Source organism: Lasioglossum baleicum, chromosome 3 (genome assembly GCF_051020765.1).
Source record: "Lasioglossum baleicum chromosome 3, iyLasBale1, whole genome shotgun sequence".
NCBI lineage: Eukaryota > Metazoa > Arthropoda > Insecta > Hymenoptera > Halictidae > Lasioglossum > Lasioglossum baleicum.
In genome coordinates, this window is record NC_134931.1 from 639,705 (window position 1) to 659,716 (window position 20,012).

At 40.3% G+C, this 20,012-nt stretch overlaps 2 protein-coding genes across 4 annotated transcripts; one reads left to right on the forward strand and one right to left on the reverse strand.

Annotated features, from left to right (window-relative positions):
* Positions 1-1,159: 1,159 nt before the first annotated feature.
* Positions 1,160-15,000, forward strand: LOC143207289 (uncharacterized). Its single transcript, XM_076420564.1, has 6 exons — positions 1,160-2,643; positions 3,592-3,718; positions 11,497-11,629; positions 13,373-13,517; positions 13,580-13,743; positions 13,837-15,000. Exons 1-6 carry the CDS (start codon positions 2,457-2,459, stop codon positions 14,497-14,499), a joined length of 1,419 nt encoding a protein of 472 aa, XP_076276679.1. The 5' UTR covers positions 1,160-2,456; the 3' UTR covers positions 14,500-15,000.
* On the reverse strand, positions 14,980-18,363 carry LOC143207287 (MAPK regulated corepressor interacting protein 2-like). Of its 3 annotated transcripts, none has more exons than XM_076420562.1 (4): positions 18,127-18,363; positions 16,938-17,050; positions 16,728-16,853; positions 14,980-16,645 (listed from the first exon to the last, which is right to left on the reverse strand). In XM_076420562.1, the coding sequence occupies exons 1-4, from the start codon at positions 18,129-18,131 to the stop codon at positions 16,569-16,571; spliced, it is 321 nt and encodes a 106-aa protein (XP_076276677.1). In that variant the 5' UTR covers positions 18,132-18,363; the 3' UTR covers positions 14,980-16,568. The 3 variants fall into 3 exon arrangements, with proteins under 3 accessions (XP_076276677.1, XP_076276678.1, XP_076276676.1); XM_076420563.1 differs by lacking the exon at positions 18,127-18,363 and adding an exon at positions 17,911-18,046; XM_076420561.1 differs by lacking the exon at positions 18,127-18,363 and adding an exon at positions 17,467-17,658.
* Between the last annotated feature and the right edge of the window lie 1,649 nt (positions 18,364-20,012).

Sequence of the window (20,012 nt, forward strand, 5' to 3'; positions counted from 1 at the left end):
AAAGTTAGAACGGCTAAATTGGCGCAGTCTCTGGGCCGCGCGGCGCCGTGAGACCGAAAACTAGGGCAAGTGTTTTAAAGGAAGGGCGGTGTTATAACGTCCGCGCGACGTTGTACCTGTTCAAACCAGGCGCTTTCCACGACGTCAAAGATGAACTATCAAATTGAGGCGGGGCAAAGAATCCGTTAGCAATACCGTAACGAAATAGTTCTGCCTTTGAACCGCGTTCCACCGGCGCCGGCTCTAAGGCATTATTCAAATGCGTTGCGCGATCCTCGTCTTACGACCCACCAACAACCTACGTAAGTGAAATACCCAAATATTTTTATTATATCATATTCAATAGTGTAAGAGCCCTGTAAAGGGCGATTCTGGAAACCGGGACAAGTCACTGCTCTTTCTTGTATGTAATATAATACGTCCTAACTTCCTACGACCTTATTTTTTATGTGGATGTACAACCAGTCGATCCCTTTTACATATTCCCCTACGTATAAAAGTACTAAGTGCTAGTAGTTCTTTCTACTAATTGAGGGAAGAATTGATCCAGCTTTATCGAAAAAAGTTGCTGCGTTTTGTCGCAGCATAGTATTTATCGATACACCGCCGAGCCTCGAGAAGGTAGCAACAACTTGGTCCTCCGCGTAATACCAGCAATCGAGACGCAGTGATATATTTGTCCAATTATCGTTATCGATTCTCACACCTGCAGGCGCGACAATTCATACGAATTTGTGATACAAACGGTACAGCTGACGTCGCATTAAAAAGATTGATAGTAAGATCGTACCGGAATATCGAATGAAAATACCGGTATCGTGTCGAGATTATTACCTTCGATAAATTCATACAACGCGCGTAAACTTTTGCTGACGCCGGATAAGCAGCACAAACCTACCGATTTCAGTATGGACAAGGTAACTGCTGGTTTTCAATTCGCCAGCTCTTTCGGATGTACCCTATGCCCTATGCTGTGCACACATGTACAGGTCCAAATGAAGATTTTTCGGTTCACGTTGTTTTCAAGCAGAAACAAAGGATACTTCAGAAACTTCAGACGACACACTTCAGAAAAAGAATATCCAGCGGTGGACACGTAACGAAACGTCCGCGGGAAGAATTAACATCTCACGTGTAACGACAATGTATCGGATTTTTGTTCCTCCTCTTCTTTTTTTTTTTTTTATTGCGTTGACAGACTGTGCACAACGCAGTCGCATATTTCATAAAGAAAACAAGCCCGAGAACGTCGACGGCGACCGCGCCGTGACGCAGAAAAATGGGAATGCAGAAGTCGTTAGCATGAAACAGGGGAGATCATTTCCGGTTGTGCTCCGTCTCGCTCGCGAAGAATATTCCGATAATCAGTATTCACGTCCGTAATGCTTGCGGCTGATCTAGTAAATATAATTTTTAATACGCTCGTTGCCAATTCATTCTCGTTTACGCAACTATTCGGGAAAAAAGTCTGTCCCTCGCTTAGAAAGTTTGTTGCGGCAGGTATAGAAGACAGACTTTCTTTTGGAACGGCTACCCATTGACTCTGCGTCCCAATCTGCAGGAGAACCGAAACATTTCAAATAATGGTCCAATAAAAATTTAATGAGGACTTGAGAAAGACTGGGAAACAGACACACGTTCTCGTATATTAATTTCCACACTTGCGAAACTATACGATCATTCGATCGGAAGGGCTTTCTTCCGGTTGAGTGTCGGCCATTGAACTCGTGTTTGCTTCTTTCTAATCGATTACCCCCGTCGATTAGCTTGGTCGACCGTCTGCACCTAAATTCGAGATGGAATCGAGCCTCTATCGGTGTTTATAACCGTATCTAAGATCGTGGTGTGATGTCAATCGGAAAATCAAGAGTCATTGATTTTCGTGAAGCAACAAGAGCCTCTCTGGTACCTCGGACGCTCTCGAAAGAAAGGTGCTGTTTTCCAGTTGATCGGATGTTAAAAGTTAAAACTTGATAACTAAGGGAGAGTAATTCTGTCTAATTACGAACCGTAATAGAAATCTTAAACGTGATTTTCTCGAGAACGTGTGTTTATATCGTTATTTTCTACGGAAATGAATTTTCGTCGAGACGCAGACGCTGTTGCAGAGGTCTTAACTTAACGCGTTGTGTATCAATGATACGGATCTAGACGATAACTTCCGCGTGATCGGTCCCGAGGAAACTTCATTCCTTGAAGATTATAGTTAAATAGAGGAAAGTTCGGTAGCTTGCAAAGGAGTGGTAAAACCCGCAAAGCGTAGCCCAGTTTACGCGAGCGAGTTGGAAAGTCCCAAATGGCTTGGTATACCGCGTCGATATCATTCAGTTTCCACTGAAAGAAATGGGGAAAGTTTCCTTTTTCAAACCGCCGGGATTGCTTCTTCCGGTTAGTAGTTCGGGGACTACGTTCCTCGGCTTGATATCAGTGATTTAATTAATGCAATTACAGGAAGGATGGAGACGCGGCTCCGGTATCTCGAGGAGCAGTTGCAAAGAAGGGAATCGGAAGTCTCCGAACTGCGTACGACTCTCCGCGAAGTCGGAGCTAAATTCGTTCAACTCGAACAGGCTTTTAAAACTAACTTGCGGCTACAGGTTAGGCGGGAGGCTCGGTTGGATCGTTTGAAGCGCGAAGGTCAAGGTAAATTCTCACAATCGAACAATGCGTTAACGTAGAAAACCAACCATTTCTTTTTTTGTTTATAATACCGTTTGAACATGCGAGCATTAAACGTGCATACGAAATGTACTTGTTCGAAGGTAAAAATGCCAATCGCACATTTATCGATAATGCGATACGAGTACATGTAAATATCTGATCACGTAAGTGGGTACTTATACGGATAATTGTACGGAAGAACGGGACGCATTAAGGCAACAAATTAGTTTTGCATATCGAGTCGGTATGGAATACGAAGAGAGAAGTACGCGAAATTCAACATACGTCTTTTTCCCCTCGTTAGACGACGGTGAATAATAGACCACTTCAGAGAATTTCCATCGAGTCGCATTGCTCGAACATGAGAAAGCCATACGGAAGTTTCGCTCAACTTGTTAACGCTAAACAGGTGCGCGCTTACACGATACGTCTTCGAATTACCTCGATCGAATTACTTGTGATATTAACAGGAGATCTGCGTTCCCGTTGCGTGCAGAAGCTCCATAAACCCCCGCATCTCATGAATTTTTAATGCGGTTGAACGAAACAGTAAAAAGTCGAATACCGTTACGAAAAAATTGAAAATTTTCGTCGATTCTGGTTTCGGTGACTTTTTCGGATTTACCTCGACGACCCCGGCTATGCACGATTAAACATAATTCTTCACCTCATCGGGAACAATTCTGCTTGAGTTTCCAAGTTTGAAATCTCGGAGCTGTAGAATGAGAAACGTCGGAGTTGCTCGAGGCCGCGACGAGCCCGATAGTCACGAAGTTCTACCAACTTTTTCGACTTTATGCGCGAAAAGATGATTTTTTCCGGAAGTTCGATTTCAAAAAGGAAAAGAAATTTCCATCGCAATTTACATTGAGATAATGATGGAGAAAAATGAGAAATGAAGTGAAACTGATACCAGGCTGATTCTTTCAGAGCTGCGAACATTAAATGGCGATGCCCTACAAACGAGAACAGAATTGAGCTCGAGACTAATGAATACGATCATTGAAAGGGATCATTGGAAAAACACTTTCCTGCAACAAAGAGAATTCGTCATGAGGTACGTTGAACATAATTACTATTAAATTTTGCTGCTCTGTCGCTCCCTATTGATAGTCTTTAGAATACCCTATCTGTCGCAGAATGTTCATAATTTTACAGAATGTTCATAGTATTGTATAGAATTGCGTGTCCCGTGGATGCATAGAATCCATAATTTATTCATGAGTTACCATAATTTATAGACATCGTCCATCCTGTGGATTATGGATCGTCTTTCCGCTAATTATGAAGCTGTCCTGTTTCTTATTTTCGGTCCTGCAACTCGAGAATAATTTATTCGCGCTTCTCCATCTCACTTTCAAGTCTCGCAATTACCTCGCGAAATTTCTTCGTTACAACACGCGTATAATTAACTCCGTCTTCTCTTAACTCTGCGAGCTACTTCTGCTATGGACTATCCACTGATTTATAGTGTTTCGAGGCGGTAGCAACAAATTCCGAGACGAATACGTAAAGTAAAGAATGATATAATGAAAATTGCTAAAATTTGGCGAAGAAAACGCCGTTTCCTCGCACCTAGAGGAATCTATTCGAAATTTCTTCATCAACGACCAGACTAATTTAAAGAGGTCTTGTACTTGGACGCATTCAATTTCCGCGCGGTCTCTTCGGTAAAGGCAGCCGTTGTCCAATTTGCATCCGGGTCCACGGACCCGTATCACGGATTTACAACGTTGTTTGCCGGGAAAACGTAAAGAGAACCAGATGCTATCGATAAACCGTACTTGGAGCTTCGTCGTCTATTTTCCCGAACCCCACTTCTTCCACGTCGATTTACGCTCCTTCGCGGAGCCTGCAACGAAACGTATGGGATCAAACCCCGCGCGCTTCCATTCTCCAAATTGTCGTCGATTATTTATCGGAATGATCGATAAATCTCTATGATTGATCACAGGCGAGAAGAATCCATTACAGGCACAGATGAAAAACTCAAAAACCGTGAACTTTACTTTTTGAAAAAAAAAGAAATTATTTACGCATAAGCTAATAAACTAAGTAATCTCTGTACATCGCTGAGTATACAACCACTTGCATGTACCGGAACGCACAGCTGAGCTAAAGGAAACTACCAATTTATGCTATAATCTCTGATAACGACATACTTCGAGTACCACAACATTATTAATAACCTGATATCGCAACGTTTCCTACAACTTCGCTAAACACATTCTCGGATTCGCGTAGTTAGCAAGACCACAGTCTAGCGTGTACTATCAATTCTCTAGACCGTGTCCGAAAATTCGTTACCATCTCAGCGCTGAAAATAGTGAGAACTGGCACCTGTAGAACACAGCGCACATCAAATCCGTAATACCGAACCTGTGATACTACAGCAGATTTTATTCCAGCGTTCACGAGCCGCAAATCAAGCTGGCCATCGTTTTTATTATCGATAAGCATCAAATTTCGTCGCGGGGTGTACCGGTGTGTAGAGATATATTGGTTCAATTGTCACACGATCAGCAGAAAAACCGGATGATTTACCAGCGATCAATGACAACCTGCGAACACGGTTGCAACGGCGATGCCCGAACCGCGTAAACGTCGGTTCCGGTGACAGTGAATTTATCGTTTCACGATCCACGTAACGTGACGTAATGCCAATGACCGCCGTACCCTTTGCTCTTTGCCCCTTTTGTCCCCTTTGCACGCGTGTAAATTTCACTTGTAATTCGGCGAACACGGTGGACGCGGTACGATTTCGATCTAGCTTGCCATATCTGAGAAAAACTTAGGCAGCGAGACGTGTTAAGCATACGCGTACGTAGAGGCTTAAAGAGAAGCGCTAAATGATCAACCACACCAAAACTGGAACATTTCATTAGAAGATACAGGTCATTCCACACCAACTGATTACAATTTACACTCGAACAACTGTTGTGTTTCTGTTGGAAACGTTCCGACTTCTCGATATCGATTAATACAAGAAAAACAGATATCAAAGAGAACCAAAGACAGCGGTCCAAGGCGATTCAACTATCCGAGCCGATTCAAGTTTCAAGCTGTTCGAAGTACCTCTCGGTTGTTTCAGCTCAAGCAGAGTCGAGTTTTAAGCCGCTCGTAGAAATCGGAATTAGTTTAACCATTTCGAGTCTGTAGTATGTTCGAACATACTTGAATCGGCTTGACTATCTTCCGGTAGCGTAGGTACTAAAGTGGACTATCGAGCCTAGGTGTCGGCAAGGCAAACGAGGGATCGTTGAAAACGGAGGGTGGTTGAATCAGAGTATCCGGAGAGCCTAACGAAGTCGTAGGGCTAAGCTGCCCCAAAGGCAACGCCTGCAACTCTTCGCTTGAAAATGTCCAAGAAGCAGAGTGAGACAAGTAGCAAAATGTTATAACAATGTGGGAGAGCTAGTCTGGATCTAAATCGCAAAATTTACGTGCCTCATAAGTCAAGAGAGATTATAGAAAGTGGAATGCGGTCGGGAACCATTTCGCTGCGATTCGATCTTATCCTTAAAGTCTCTTTGCATAGCGCATAGAATGCGTTAGCCAGTTGGAGGAGGGTAGTACTATGAGATAGCGCTATCTAAGCTAACTTTTGATGTTCCATAAGGTAAACACAGTACAGGAGAGACACATTGAGATTGGAAAGTTTTTGCGTCGCGCGTGCAGTACCAGTCCAAGCACCCTCCACTCTTCGATATCGATTTTTATAGTTTTTCGGAGTCTAGTGATATACTTGCAACAGGCAAGATTTAACAAGTCTCGAAGCGACGTGTTGACATATCGCTGACAATCAATTTGTGGAATTCTGTTCATTCGTACCGTTTCACGAGGTCTGCTTACAGTGCGGAAACGGAATCGCAGGTGGGGAGTGAACACGAAGACAGTTTAATCTGTTTCAGTTTTCGTTGTACAAGCTGTTCCGACAGCCAACGTACATACATTGCTAATTGGGACAAGCTATCCACGTCGAACCGTATGTGACGTAGACTGTGAGTATTGTAAAAATGAATGTGGACCTAACATTCGACTATACGAATTACATATTATAAAACCCACCGTGATCGTATTTATTAAACGATTCAACGAAACAATGGTTCGGAGGTTTATCCAATGACTACTCACGACCCAACAAGTTCAGCTGAACGTGCCAGTAGTATCGAAATCGATGAAAATGGAAACCTACTATTTCACTCTAACAAAATCAAACATTTTAATCTTCTTTGTTCGGAAGCATTCCGAGCGGGCGTTCTCGCATCGCGCTGCAATGCGAATCAAATTAATTTATCGTGACTGAGATGAACGATGGAACATGCCGTTATCTCTCCAGCTATATGTGAGTTTCACTGATAGCATATTCATGCACGCGGATGCTGTGTTTCTGCACGGGAGAGGCGGCAAACCTCGTTTCCACAACGCGCGTGTTATGTCAGGATGCGTTCAATCTCCTGTTGTAACACTATTCAATTTTACGGATGTTTCAATTGTTGTTTTTGCAGATGAGTGATACGATGTGTGCCGCACGCTCGGCACTCGATTTGTCACCGCGAGCCGAACACTTTCGTTGCCCCAGCAAATGGAAGGATGCTTTTTTTTTAAATTGGACGGAACAACCTGAGACTTTATCAGGTGTTAGAGGGATTAGCTTATTACTGCTCATTTAATATCATTTGCCTTGAAATATCGTGAAACAAGAAATTGGACCGCTTTCGTAATTATGTTATCGAGTATATTATTCAGTTTCTACGAAACTTAATAGTCATTTGAACGTGCCGAGTTATAGGAATCGGCGAACTAGTCTCTAACAGCATTATTCGTGCGAGCAAAGTTATAACGTTGCATATGTATAACGAAAAATGACCGCGAAGACGGGGAAGCAGCGAAAAGTGGCTGGGAAAACTGCACGGAGAAACTTTTCGAAATTTGACTCTCGAGAAAAGTCGAAGGTGGAAGGCAACAATGGGAGAGGCTGGAAAAGTTGCTTTTAAAAGTTCCGACAGTGCCATAAATCTGACAAGTACCCACCGAATTTCGCCGTTTACGCAGCACCGTTACTCCCTATGCTAATACGTGCCAGAGATAAATGAATTTATACTCCTGACTGGTGAATCCTGGGATTCTAATATAATGACGAGCGCCTTTCCCGGCGACACTGTTACGGTATTAATTGCTCCTGGCCAGACCACCCGTGACGCGAACGCGCAATTAAAACCGTGATTATTAAAGTCGTCCTTTGATCGAATTTGAAATGCAAAGTCGTAATACGGATCAACTTGAATCTCCCATCAAATCAAAGTGACATTAGCATAGTATTACGCTAACGGTGTATTATTGGTCAAGTTAATTCCGATAATTCTTTTTCGAGTCAGAGGACACACAGGTCGATCCTCGCAAGTCTCGTTCGCGTCGTTCCAAGACCAAGCGATTGCCGGCGCGGCGCGCCGTCGACAATGGAATTTCCCTTAAGATGTCTTCTCAGCTTGCTCGGTAGTTCGAAAATACGATATCGAAACGACGAGACCTCTGTTGCTGGGACAAAGCGCGAATTCACTCGCGGAATTTCAAATCATCGAACGTGTCGTTCGTCCACGATACTGCGGGGACACCCGATAAGCACCGATTCGACTGGGAGCATGTTTCACGATTAAATTCTGCATATATACAAGCTGATCTGCATTCGACGAAAACAAAACAGGCTCGTACCAAATTTTCTCGCTAATGAAAGAAAGATACCCATGTACATCGCATTTGGCATTTATGGAAACGCGCCGCGCCGTTCAAAATTACCGGAATTTTCGTAGCGAAGTCACTGAGCCTGTAAAAGGATTACCACAGCTTTGGGGAAGTCGAGGAGGATGTTTCACGCTTAACTGCACATGCGTACTAATTTCGCCGAAGATTGCTTCGGAATTTTATTTATTGTCGTGTACACTGTACACATACAATCACCCTGCTAAGTCCGGTCAGAATTGCCAGATTAAGGCTTGTCTCCCCTTCTACGACGCTATTCCCCCACGCCTAATTATAGCTTTATCAGATTGTTTCCATATATGTACGTATAAATATCGACTTTCGGCTGAAAGCTACAGTTTGATTTTTACATTTCACACATTTTCTGCGAATCAATAACTACGCGTTCTTCCTTTATCGACTTTTTGCACAACTTTCCCATCATTTTGCCGACAAATAATGGTGGGTTTAACACCATTACGAACATCTTACTTCGAGTCTTTACGCTTGTGCATACAATGTTTTCAGATTTATGCAATACTACAGCTTACATGTGCGTGCGGATGCTTGTTTTACCGCTCGTCGAGACAACAATCGCGCTGATGAACGTAGCTTTCGTATTGATCTACAAAGAGCGAACGTAATCGAATCGCCTCCCTGATGAGTGCATTCACCCGTTATTTCGAATGTAGTATCGTTAAAAATTCTGCGCGAATTTTTCACCTCCGAAATGACCAACAACAGAGGAAAAAAAACTACACTTTCAATCATCGCAGATTGAAAACCTAGTCTATTCCATTTGCGACGATGGAAAACGAAAACGTATCGTTCGTTCCCGTCTTCGACGCCGCAAAAAAAAGCACGTCTATTTCGACTGTTAATAGCCGGGGGTTTAATTAGATAATCTCGCTTCCGTTCGAAAAGCGATACACAGCAATAGTAGGTACAAGTTTCGCGTTGGTTCGCAAGTAAATCGTGTCAGACGCGATTGGTTGCGCCTCGCGGGAAGCTAAATTCGAATTAAAAGGAGGTTATTTCCGTAGAAATAATATTGACTTTGCCGCGAACTTTCTCGATTGCTTTGCTGTTTGGTAAACAGCTCCGTCGGGGGGAAAAAAATAGCAAAACCTCGAGAATGGGGAATTCGAAACGTGAAATTTTGTGCCTCTAATGGATCACGAACTTGCGGAAGTAAACGACTCGAGTTTACATTCACGCGTTTTACTGTTATTTAACAGCCTGCTCGAAGTTTCACCATTTGAACAAATTTTACCGCCACACGTAGTGAACCGGACGAAATTACTGAAGGGATTACGTGCCTTTTTATATACATACATACATGTATACATATAATAGGTACTGACATACGATTTCGTTTGCAATAATAAGCTTGGTGTAAACTCGTGCGAACATAATTTGATAAATATATGATAATATCGTTCATAGTACCGCGTATATTCTGAGGGTTTACTTGCTTGCGAATTTTAGTAGAATTTTGATTGAATTATATTTACGGTTTCCTCATAACGCTCGTACTTCTATCCGCAGTTCTCTATCTGTGGAAAATGTCAGAACCATGTCTCCACTTCAGTTCACGCTTTTCCAAGTTCCTTTAGAAGCGAAGGAAGGAAGGAAGGAAGGAACTTGACAAGAGAATCACGCTTCGATGTTAACGACCTTCGCGGACTGTGTATTTTGTTGCGCGAATTTACCGTATTGCCGTTCACATTATTATAATCAGTGTTCTAAAATTAAGACCGCGAAGTGCTAGCCAAATCAGTAGTAGCGAGAAGACAGAGAGCTGGTTCTAGTTTCCTGCGTGACAGTAGCATGGTAATCTCACGGGTAAACCTTAAACAGACCAGACGCGTGTCACGTATGTGTCAAGATCATCTGACAGTTGACACTGCATATATGTGACGCAATGTCACAATTCCATGCCACGGATCCCCGTCAACTGTGAACTATCAACTAAATTTGAATCGGGCCATTTGTTTGTACTCCTTCGGAGTTGGCAGCCTCTATTCCGTCAAACAAACCCGTCGCAGGCCTCCCCAATGTTGTTGCAAACATGATCTGCCTCAGGGAAGTGCAAGATGCAAATTTCCTGTGTAGCGTAGTATGTACACGGGCGCGGGCGCGGCCGACGCGACGCGACGGACGATGGACGATGCAGGAATTACAGGTTCGTTAAGCACGTTGCTCGGCCGAGCCTTCCTCGCGAATAAGAAACAATTTCACAAATGAAAAGTTTCAGATTCTAAATTCTTCCGATCTTTCCAAAGTCATATTTTGCCTACATCGAAATTGGGATTACAATACGTAATACCGTTCTTGTGAAAAATTTCGAAAATTGCTTTGTAATCAGGCCATCTAACTACAGGGATATCAAGGGGAAAGAGATGAGGGAAGACGGGTCGAATACAAATGTGCCTAAGAGCCACGCGAACACCACGATACCGCGTCGCCCTCTTCTGTCTCCGTTCCCAAAGAAGCTAAAATGTTAACAAGGGAACTTCGGTAACCCGAAAAAGTTACAATTTTTGTGAAACTCGGCAAGTTTGTAGGGACCTCCAAGTAAGTACAGGGTAATTTCGTGTTTTGGCCCTTTTTCGGTTCTTCACCGTGGAAACAACCTTTGAATGGAGATGGGCTATTTTCAAACCCTATTTCCCTGTACGTCCATAATACCAGAAGTACCGGACGAATAAATTGGAGAAATTGATTCGCGCATTCTTCTTTGCACGGTAAAATAATAGAATGGCTGCAATTGCAGCGAAATCGGCTGTCAAAATGTCTAATAATGGAGCAAACAATCGATACGTGTTGCTGGCTGGTATCAAATGATCTTTCCATCAATTGCACGCGAATACCGGAAATGTATTAAACGCGAGAATGCAAAGCGGCAAATCGAACAGATTAGATACGTCAAACAGAATTGAAAATGGAAGGTAAATTGATGTGTAAATTAGCACAACCGTGTGGACAGTGAATGGTTTACCGTGAACACGCACAGGCGTACATTATTTAACTTAATTAGTATAGAAACGTCTCGTTCAATAAAAATGTAAAAATTCTGATTTCACTCGTTTCTAGGAACGAAATAGAGTACAAAGACGCGATAGCGTCGGTGAAACAGGAATGCGAAGATATTTTGAAGGTATCGCGAGAAACTGCAGAGAAACAATTTCATGAACTAATCGAGCTGTACCATGGAACTAGAGAGAAGGTACTTACATTAAAAGCTTTATTAAATCCCACGTCTTAACTGTCCTGAACGCAGGAAAAATATCATGGCCGGTTAAGCTACAACATTGGAGCCATCGCGTTGTCATAGTTGTTTCGTGTATGAACGAAATTATTAGAAGCTACGTCATTTTAATTAATTTGATTATTTCGATTGTAATACTATCTGAAAGTTTTGGTTTCCGGCCTACTCGTAGATATACAGCTTTTGCTGTTTTAAAGATATTCAAGCTCGTAAATACAAAAGATATTTGAACTTTCTTCGGCAGTATCATGCCGGTAGCGAAAAAAGTTTCAAACGCAATACCCGGTGGCTACATGCATCGTAAACCAACATCAAAGCGGTTTTTTAAATTGATATGCATTCACTCTGACGTTGTAGCCAGCTCTTTTTACAGACAATGCATCGTAAAAAGTGGGCCCTTTGAAAATGTCGCTTTTCTGATAGGCGGAATCGAACTTGTCACCTTTTCGCTGCCTCTTGAATATTCAGTGTCCAGGCGAAATTCCAGGCGAACTCGAATGCACACTTTCGCGTGTCCGCGCCACGGTTTTCATTGTCGCGCTTGCCACCCTTTCCCCTTTATTTGTCCATTGCTTCGGTAACCATGGAACCCCCGTCTAATATGTGATCGTGTGCGTTTGCTAAATGAATTGTTTATTTTAATTTTGTTCCGAACAACTCCGCTATAAAAGTTTTTTCACGTATCCCAAATATGGGTCAGTTACGCTAATAATAAGAGTTTAACAAATATCGCATAGTACGTGTTTAAGAAAGAAGGAATCAAGTAAAAGAACTTCTAATAAAAGTTTTCAAGAAGCAGAAGAAATAAACGCGTCCTCGTTTGCCATGCTACGTAATTGACAGTTTCTTTAAATTGACATTTGCATACACAGCCGTGGTTGGCCCATCCAAGTTCTTCCAAGTTCGATTAAGTTCGTTTTGCGTTTGATGCAGATCAAGTGTTTGATTTGCAAACTAGCAGCCTGGCGAACAGAAGACTCCACTGTGTCCCGGTTGATTAATAGAGAGGGTGTCTCGCTAATCCCTGAACTTTTCTGATACTCCGTCCACGTTTCTTCGTATCGATCTTATCTTTCTTTTCGTTTTCTTCTTTCTTTCTTTCTTTCTTTCTTTCTTTCTGCTCGAGCCAACGATGTCCGTCGGTGCTTACGGCAATTTTCTAACAGAACGCCATCCGCGTAAAACGAAGTTAACGCGAAAGTTTTATGACCGTCGGGCATTAACGGGATCCAGATCTAGCTCGACCTCGTCTTCTGCACGCGATACTACGTGCCATCATCCTTGGTCTGATGCAAACCTTAGATTGAGGCTAGCAAAGGTGTCAGGATGGAGGCTGTTAAAACGTTAATGGCCTGTCGCTGAAATTCATCAGCCTTTGAGGGGCTTGCGGTCAAGTTTCGAGACGTTGCCCGTTTGTCTGCAATATGTGCCGTTAAATCGAGCACTTCGCGCAACCCGCCCTTCTCTCTCGTCAGGCTCAGCTTTCTTCTCACATATCTTTCAACCCTTAGCACTCGAGCGCTGATTCTAATTTTGAAAAAGTTATTCGTTTCGGAAAGGTGTACGAATACTTTGTACACCCACTGTATGGTTCGAATAAATGTAACTGAATTTATTTTCTATCCAGCAACATGTATTTCATTACTGTATCTTGTAATAGAATTTTGGTCAGAAAGATTAAAGTTTCATCTTCCCAATAAGGTGAATCAACTAGAGGAAGAGATAGGGATGTATCAAAGCTGTCGACGCGAGTACGAGAACCGTACTTTCGAGCTGGCTAACCTACTTGAAACTTTAAACCGTTTCGACGTGAATGTTGGTTCTGTCTGTCAACTTGCGGCAGAAGGTAAGTATTATCCCCCACTTTCAGATTCCTTCATGTAAGGCAAATGTATCCTGTTGAAACAGCTCTGAAGAACTTGACCGAACCAGGAAACTTATTCGAAGGAAGTATGAAGAGCCTGAGACACGTCGCTTGGACCACGCGAGATCGAGAAGATCAAACAAAACCGGTGTTGTTGGAACAGCAGAATGCCGTTTTGAAAGAGGTGGTGAAGAGTCTTAAGAAAAAGGTTGGCATACTTTTATACATTTATAAACAGCAACTTAAAGAGGACCGCTTTATAAATTAGAATGCGCTGCTACTAGTAGATCTGTCGAAAAAGTTGCAGGCGCAGCAACAATCGTGCGATCAAGTCCCAGAGAAAGAGACCAAGTACCAAAACTGTTCTACCTCTCGGGAAGCAAATACAAGTTCAAGAAATTCTAATGAAAACTTACCGAGCAGGTTTGCGTCTCCTGAAAATGAAGATTTCGGAAAGTCAGTAATGCAGGAAAATAAAAATCATGAATTCACCGATGAAAATAAATCAATGAACGCGTGCGATCGTGTATTGTGCATAGAATCGCATTCGAATGGTCGATCGTACGAAGAATACATTTTCAAATTATCAATCAATAGGGAAATGAAATTAAAATGTCCGGTTGTATTAAATAACAGCGAGGCAATCGTTCGAATGGAATTCGTCGATAACGAAGCCGAATACGAGAGAGCGCCTCTGGACCGAATTATAATATTCTTTAACCACATATACGCATCCGTGAATGTTAAACAAACCGGCATACCCTGTGGTACGCAAACAACGAGATTAAGAACTGTAAACAGGTCTACCCAAACAGCAGTGGTCGGAATAAAATCGTTTCTACGTCTGAATGCTGGAACCACAGTGAGTAAACAAATATATATGTATATATATATTTATTGTTCAAATTCTAAACCTGTTGTTCAAACGTTCAACAATGGAACTTTTGCTAAAAGACTCATATGAATTATTAGCTGAACGCCTTAAAAAATAAATCTTGATAACTTTAAGGCGACAGATTACAAAACGATCTGATTAGTCATATTTTCAAGGTGGTTCGGAACCCACCTTTATAAACCCATGGAAATCACCGACACAGATTTCTCCGACACGGTTTTCACCGACAACATTTCATTAATCTTTTATTAATTAATTAATTAATTAATGTGGATTGAATGAAAATCAGTGGAAAAACGAAATATGAAACCGAGTGTTCTTGAATTAATTAATTAATAAATAAAAAATGTCGGAGAAATCTGTGTCGGTGATTTCCATGGGACCGTATAAACTGTAGGTCCTGCTGAAATTAGGCGATAGTGAGAGTGGAAGAGAGGGAAAGTGGTAAATGGATTTGAAACCCTGAGAGGACCAAATATCACTACTTTTAGTCATATTTTCAATGAATCGGTGTGGAATTAGTGATAAAAATATTGTTAAACAGATAGATAATCGTTTAGATACTTATATTTCATGATTTCATATAATACTCTTAAAAACGTACATCAATTTTTCTAGAATGATTGGTACAAAATGTAGAAATTTTTCGAATAAACAGATGCTCAATAGCGAGAAACGTGCGATAGAAAGAAGTCTCTGCAATTTGGAACGAACCGTCAAGACCTTAAAATTCAACGCTTTGGATCAAGCTCGAACCATGATCGATAAGGATTCACAGTACCGTGGTAACAGCGAATTGTTCAATTGGATCGAAGCGTTGAATCGATAACTCTATATGCATAGCATAGCGCTACCTATCATTCTCGGAGGTGCAGAAATGCCTAACATTATAATGATGTTCGTAACATGTAACAGTATCCAGCTAGGTTTTTGGGTAACCGTAATAAGACTTTTGCTATTTAATTGTACGTAAAAAAATACCACTACGAGCAACTGGTAAAAACTGGTTTGACGATTGTTTAAAAATGTTAGTCGGATAAATTTTACAAGATCGCTATACTCGCGTCATGTACATTGTTTACGCAACGTACGATGTAAGTGTACATAGTTGTATGTTTAACCGTATTTAAAATTGTACTAATAACCATACTATTTTGAATATGATTTATTTTAGTTTTATCAAAGATAGAAGTGCAGCCTCTACTATCTTCATATGCAACAATGCACCTTTCCATTTTTCTTTTAAACAATATCAAAAAGACACTTATCTCGTTAAAATTGAAGTGTGACAACGTTACAGAGATACGTATGTGCAAAATCGATTAAAAAATGCAAAATGCAATCCGTGGAAAAATACATACATGTGCAAACTTTAAAAGGTAAAACCTTCTCGGTACAGTTCGTTCGCATGTACAGTTGATTAACATTCGGTACATCATTCTGTATACATGTCTTCGTTAGAAAAAGGTAAAAAGATTAATAATTAATTCATCTCCTCTTTAAATAACAATGAAATCCTGATTCGCAATAAACTACGTCTTATAATTACATTTACTTACGTCTCGGCAAATAAAATAAATATTTTCAGCATGCTCTCTATAAATCTTAATTATTTATAACGTGTTGATTCTCAAATCTTAGAAAGACAATATCAGAAACAGGCGAAGGCTTACATTCGATCATGGAGTAAAATACTTTTAAAAACACGATATTTAAAAGGATCCAGGAAAACGCACTATTGCGTTAAGTTACAATAAAAGATTGGAGGAATGTAATATACATACTAATCTGTATGCATTCTTAACCCTGCTCTTTCCCTTTCTCACCCTCTCTCTCGCTCTCTCTCTCTCTTGCGCGCGCACGCGCTCTTTTTCTCTCACTCTCTTTCTCTCGCATTATCTTCGTTTCTTTCCTAATATTTATTCTACTTTTTTTGTTATCAAAAAGATTTAAAATTCATTGCTAGATACTTATTTATACCTACGTTATCATCCTTCTGTCGATTGTTTTTTTCTGAGTATACAATAAACTGTTTCTAGAAAAGAAAACAAGTTTTGTTCGGCAGCTCTCATTTATCTCTTCTGTTTCTTATGTCTGTTTGAGAATGTTCGATTGTAGTCGACATGATGGGCCTGGCACTAGGAATTAGCATTCCTAGTGATACTTTGAACAACTCGCTGTCCCCACCAGGCCTCGAGGTTGAACGGTTCAAAATCTTTTAATATAAACACATTTATCGATTATTTAAAAACCTCGAAACATACTAGAAAATAATATAAAGCTTAATTATTATATACCTTTCAATTGTGGATTAGGTTCTCGTTCCTGATAATATGTAACGGATGCCCCATTTCTATAATTAGAAGAATTACTGTGTGGTTGATTATGGCACATGTCTAGCTCTCTAGACACCGAATTCCAGGCTGTAACAATCAAATTTCAATGTAAAACCTTCATTATCCCAAACATTTAGTCTACAACAATATCCTCCAATACACTATACTTACAATCATAGATGTATTTAATTAGATCAAAATGTTGAGCTATAGTTTCAGATTGATGTCGCGATGGGATCGAAGATGGTCTCTTCCCGTTCATCGCTGTCATCTGTGATCTTCCGCTATTAATAAAAAAAATATTCCACTTGAATCACAAAAATTCAAAAATTCAAAATACACCGAAATTCAAATGCGGAAAATTCATTCGTCGCTGTAAGAATGCCGGGTTATAACTACGTTCGAGCAATATAGTTCATCGAATCTATTTTAAGATTTGACGATCTTATAAAAGTTAAAATAAACTTATCTTCGCGTTATTCGAAGATGATCGTGTCGGTGTTCAGCTAAAATTTGATAACTGCGAGAAGTTACAAAACACGTAGAGAATTGAGACGCGAATGAAAACTAACATATTCATTAGAGTTCATTAACATAATGCGTATTTATTTATAAAGTCCATAGCCATTTTATCGAAACACGTCCGAAAACATAACCTCTAATTTCGAACAATAATATTATATTTATTAGTATTATATACCATATGTGCATTTTCAAATCAACAAGCACTTGAGACAGAGTTACGAGAAAAAGGTCTTATAATTAAATAGGTTAGCATCATTTCATCTGATCGCACTGCGGAAAGGTCTCTGTCACTCTGTCAAACAGACAGAGTCTGTCTTGTCAGAAGCCACGTATTTATCTGTACATATATGTGTGTGTATATATATATATAATACATATATATATATAATTTCCGACTAACATATCCTCCTAGTCCTATATAGAAACAGCTTCTGTTGACATTACCAAAAAAGTAGAACGCCTAAATAATTAGAGGAAATGTGAAAATTTGATAAACAGACGCTGAAAGCTTTTCATATCCAGCGAATGCAGTACAATGAATAATATAGAAGGCCGCTTTAAAAAGAAATTGTCAGTAGAAAAGATGGCGGTTCGTGCATGACAGTTAATGGAATGCTACCTTGATTCCCGCCTCTTTCTCCCTCTACCTATTCGATACTGTTGCTTCTTCAATTCTCAGGGAAATTGAACGATTGGCACTTTGCCAAAAATAAGCGTCAGTCAGTCGATGTCGTAAACATTTTCACGCACGAGAACGATTCAAACGATAGGGAGAACGTAAAGTGACGCGCGGGAACGAAGAAAATATCTTCTTTCAATATTCATAGATAAATACCTCATTTTCTCCGATTTGCAATGACCTTCTTTCGCAGCGACACGTCGTTGGGAACACAGCTTCGTAACTCGATTTCCTAATCGGTTCCTGTTCCTACGAATACCCACACGAATTCTAACTTGTCAATAGAAAAAGTCGCGATGCTCTGACAAGAGCTAGCGTTTGTTTCTCCCAACAGCTGCAGCAACCTTTCTTCGAGAAGAACTGTCAACAATAGTCGCGTGAATACAATGCTCGGAGGATAAAGTAGAACGCACCATAGACAAGATAAACGAATAGACTTCGGTATATTACTCTCTGAGTAGACTGGAGTAGACCAATGATGGACAGTTTGTCTCTTAGACCATCTAAAGTTTATCTAATGAATAAACTGAATACATAAACTGCGGATGTTTATGCATTTTGCAATTTTTCGAAACAATTTTCAAGAATGGGGAACCAAATAAAATACTATTTTCAGTGGCAGTAGCCTTTGTAGATCTGAAATACACAAAATTTGACTAAATTCTGTCCGCCTGCCTCAGGGCTCCGCTACCATCCGCTACCTAATCCTCTTTGATCGTAACCAGGGGTCCATTCCAGAGTGGCCAGACGAGTCCGACCTTGGGACTCGCGAGGGGAATACAGTACCCCTTCTCTGATGACCATCAATATGCGCAAGCGCGACGGGGATCGAGTAAGGCGCATGGGAGACACGTTGCGCTTGCGCGATGGGGACGCAACAATGACAGATGACATATTAGAAGTTTTAGGTTATTGCCGCATATCGAACCTATTACCTAATGAAATGAATCATATGAATCGTTCTAGATATTATCAACATTCTTTATTATAAATAAAATGAATTGTAACATGTGGGAGTTTCAGTTGTGAAATGAAGTATGCTTATTATGTATAATATGTATGTTGAAAAAAATGTTGAAATCTGTACTACTGAGTTACATTCCAGTAAAATCCTAAATGTCCTAAAAATAAATCATAATCTATTTTAACACTTTTAAGGAATGGACATAGCAAGTTTTGAAACTACCTTTATCAATGCATATCTTAAAAAGTTGTAGTGAGATTTATTAATGAACTCCACGAACTGAACACTCAGAGCATCACATAACACAATCAAATACAATACGATACAATAAAATATAATAAACAAATACACACACACACCAAAATAAGCAAACAAATACTCAATATATATCACTGTCATTGCCGCTATTCTCAGTTTCACCAGCAAGCAAGGTTCCAGGTGATTTTTTTGGTATTTCTTCTCTATTGTACATTTGGGCATTAAATAATTCTAACATCTGATCTGTTATTTGGAAACTGGAAGCATCAATTTGTTTTGATTGCAAATATAATTTAATACGTGTAAGATCGCGAATCGTGTGTATATCTAACATGTTTCTTTTTTTTATCTTTTATGTCTGTTATCATGGAAAAATATCTTTCCACATGTTCATTTGAATGCGGCAATGACAACCATATTAACGCAAGTTTTGCAATTTCATCGTACAACAAATTATCAGATTCATCCTTTAAATTCCTAACAGTGCTCCAAAATTCAACAACATCTAATCGTTTCAACTTATTTCTTTCTCGTGCAGTAGGTTTTATGCCTAATAAGAACCACTGGTGTAACACTTTTTTAGCTATCACTTTGGATGGAAATTTATTTAAAAGAATGTCTATTTTAACTTCTGACTGTTTAGCGAAATATAAAGCTATTTCTGGACACACACGCTTCGCGATCTTACACGTATTAAATTATATTTGCAATCAAAACAAATTGATGCTTCCAGCTTCCAAATAACAGATCAGATGTTAGAATTATTTAATGCCCAAATGTACAATAGAGAAGAAATACCAAAAAAATCACCTGGAACCTT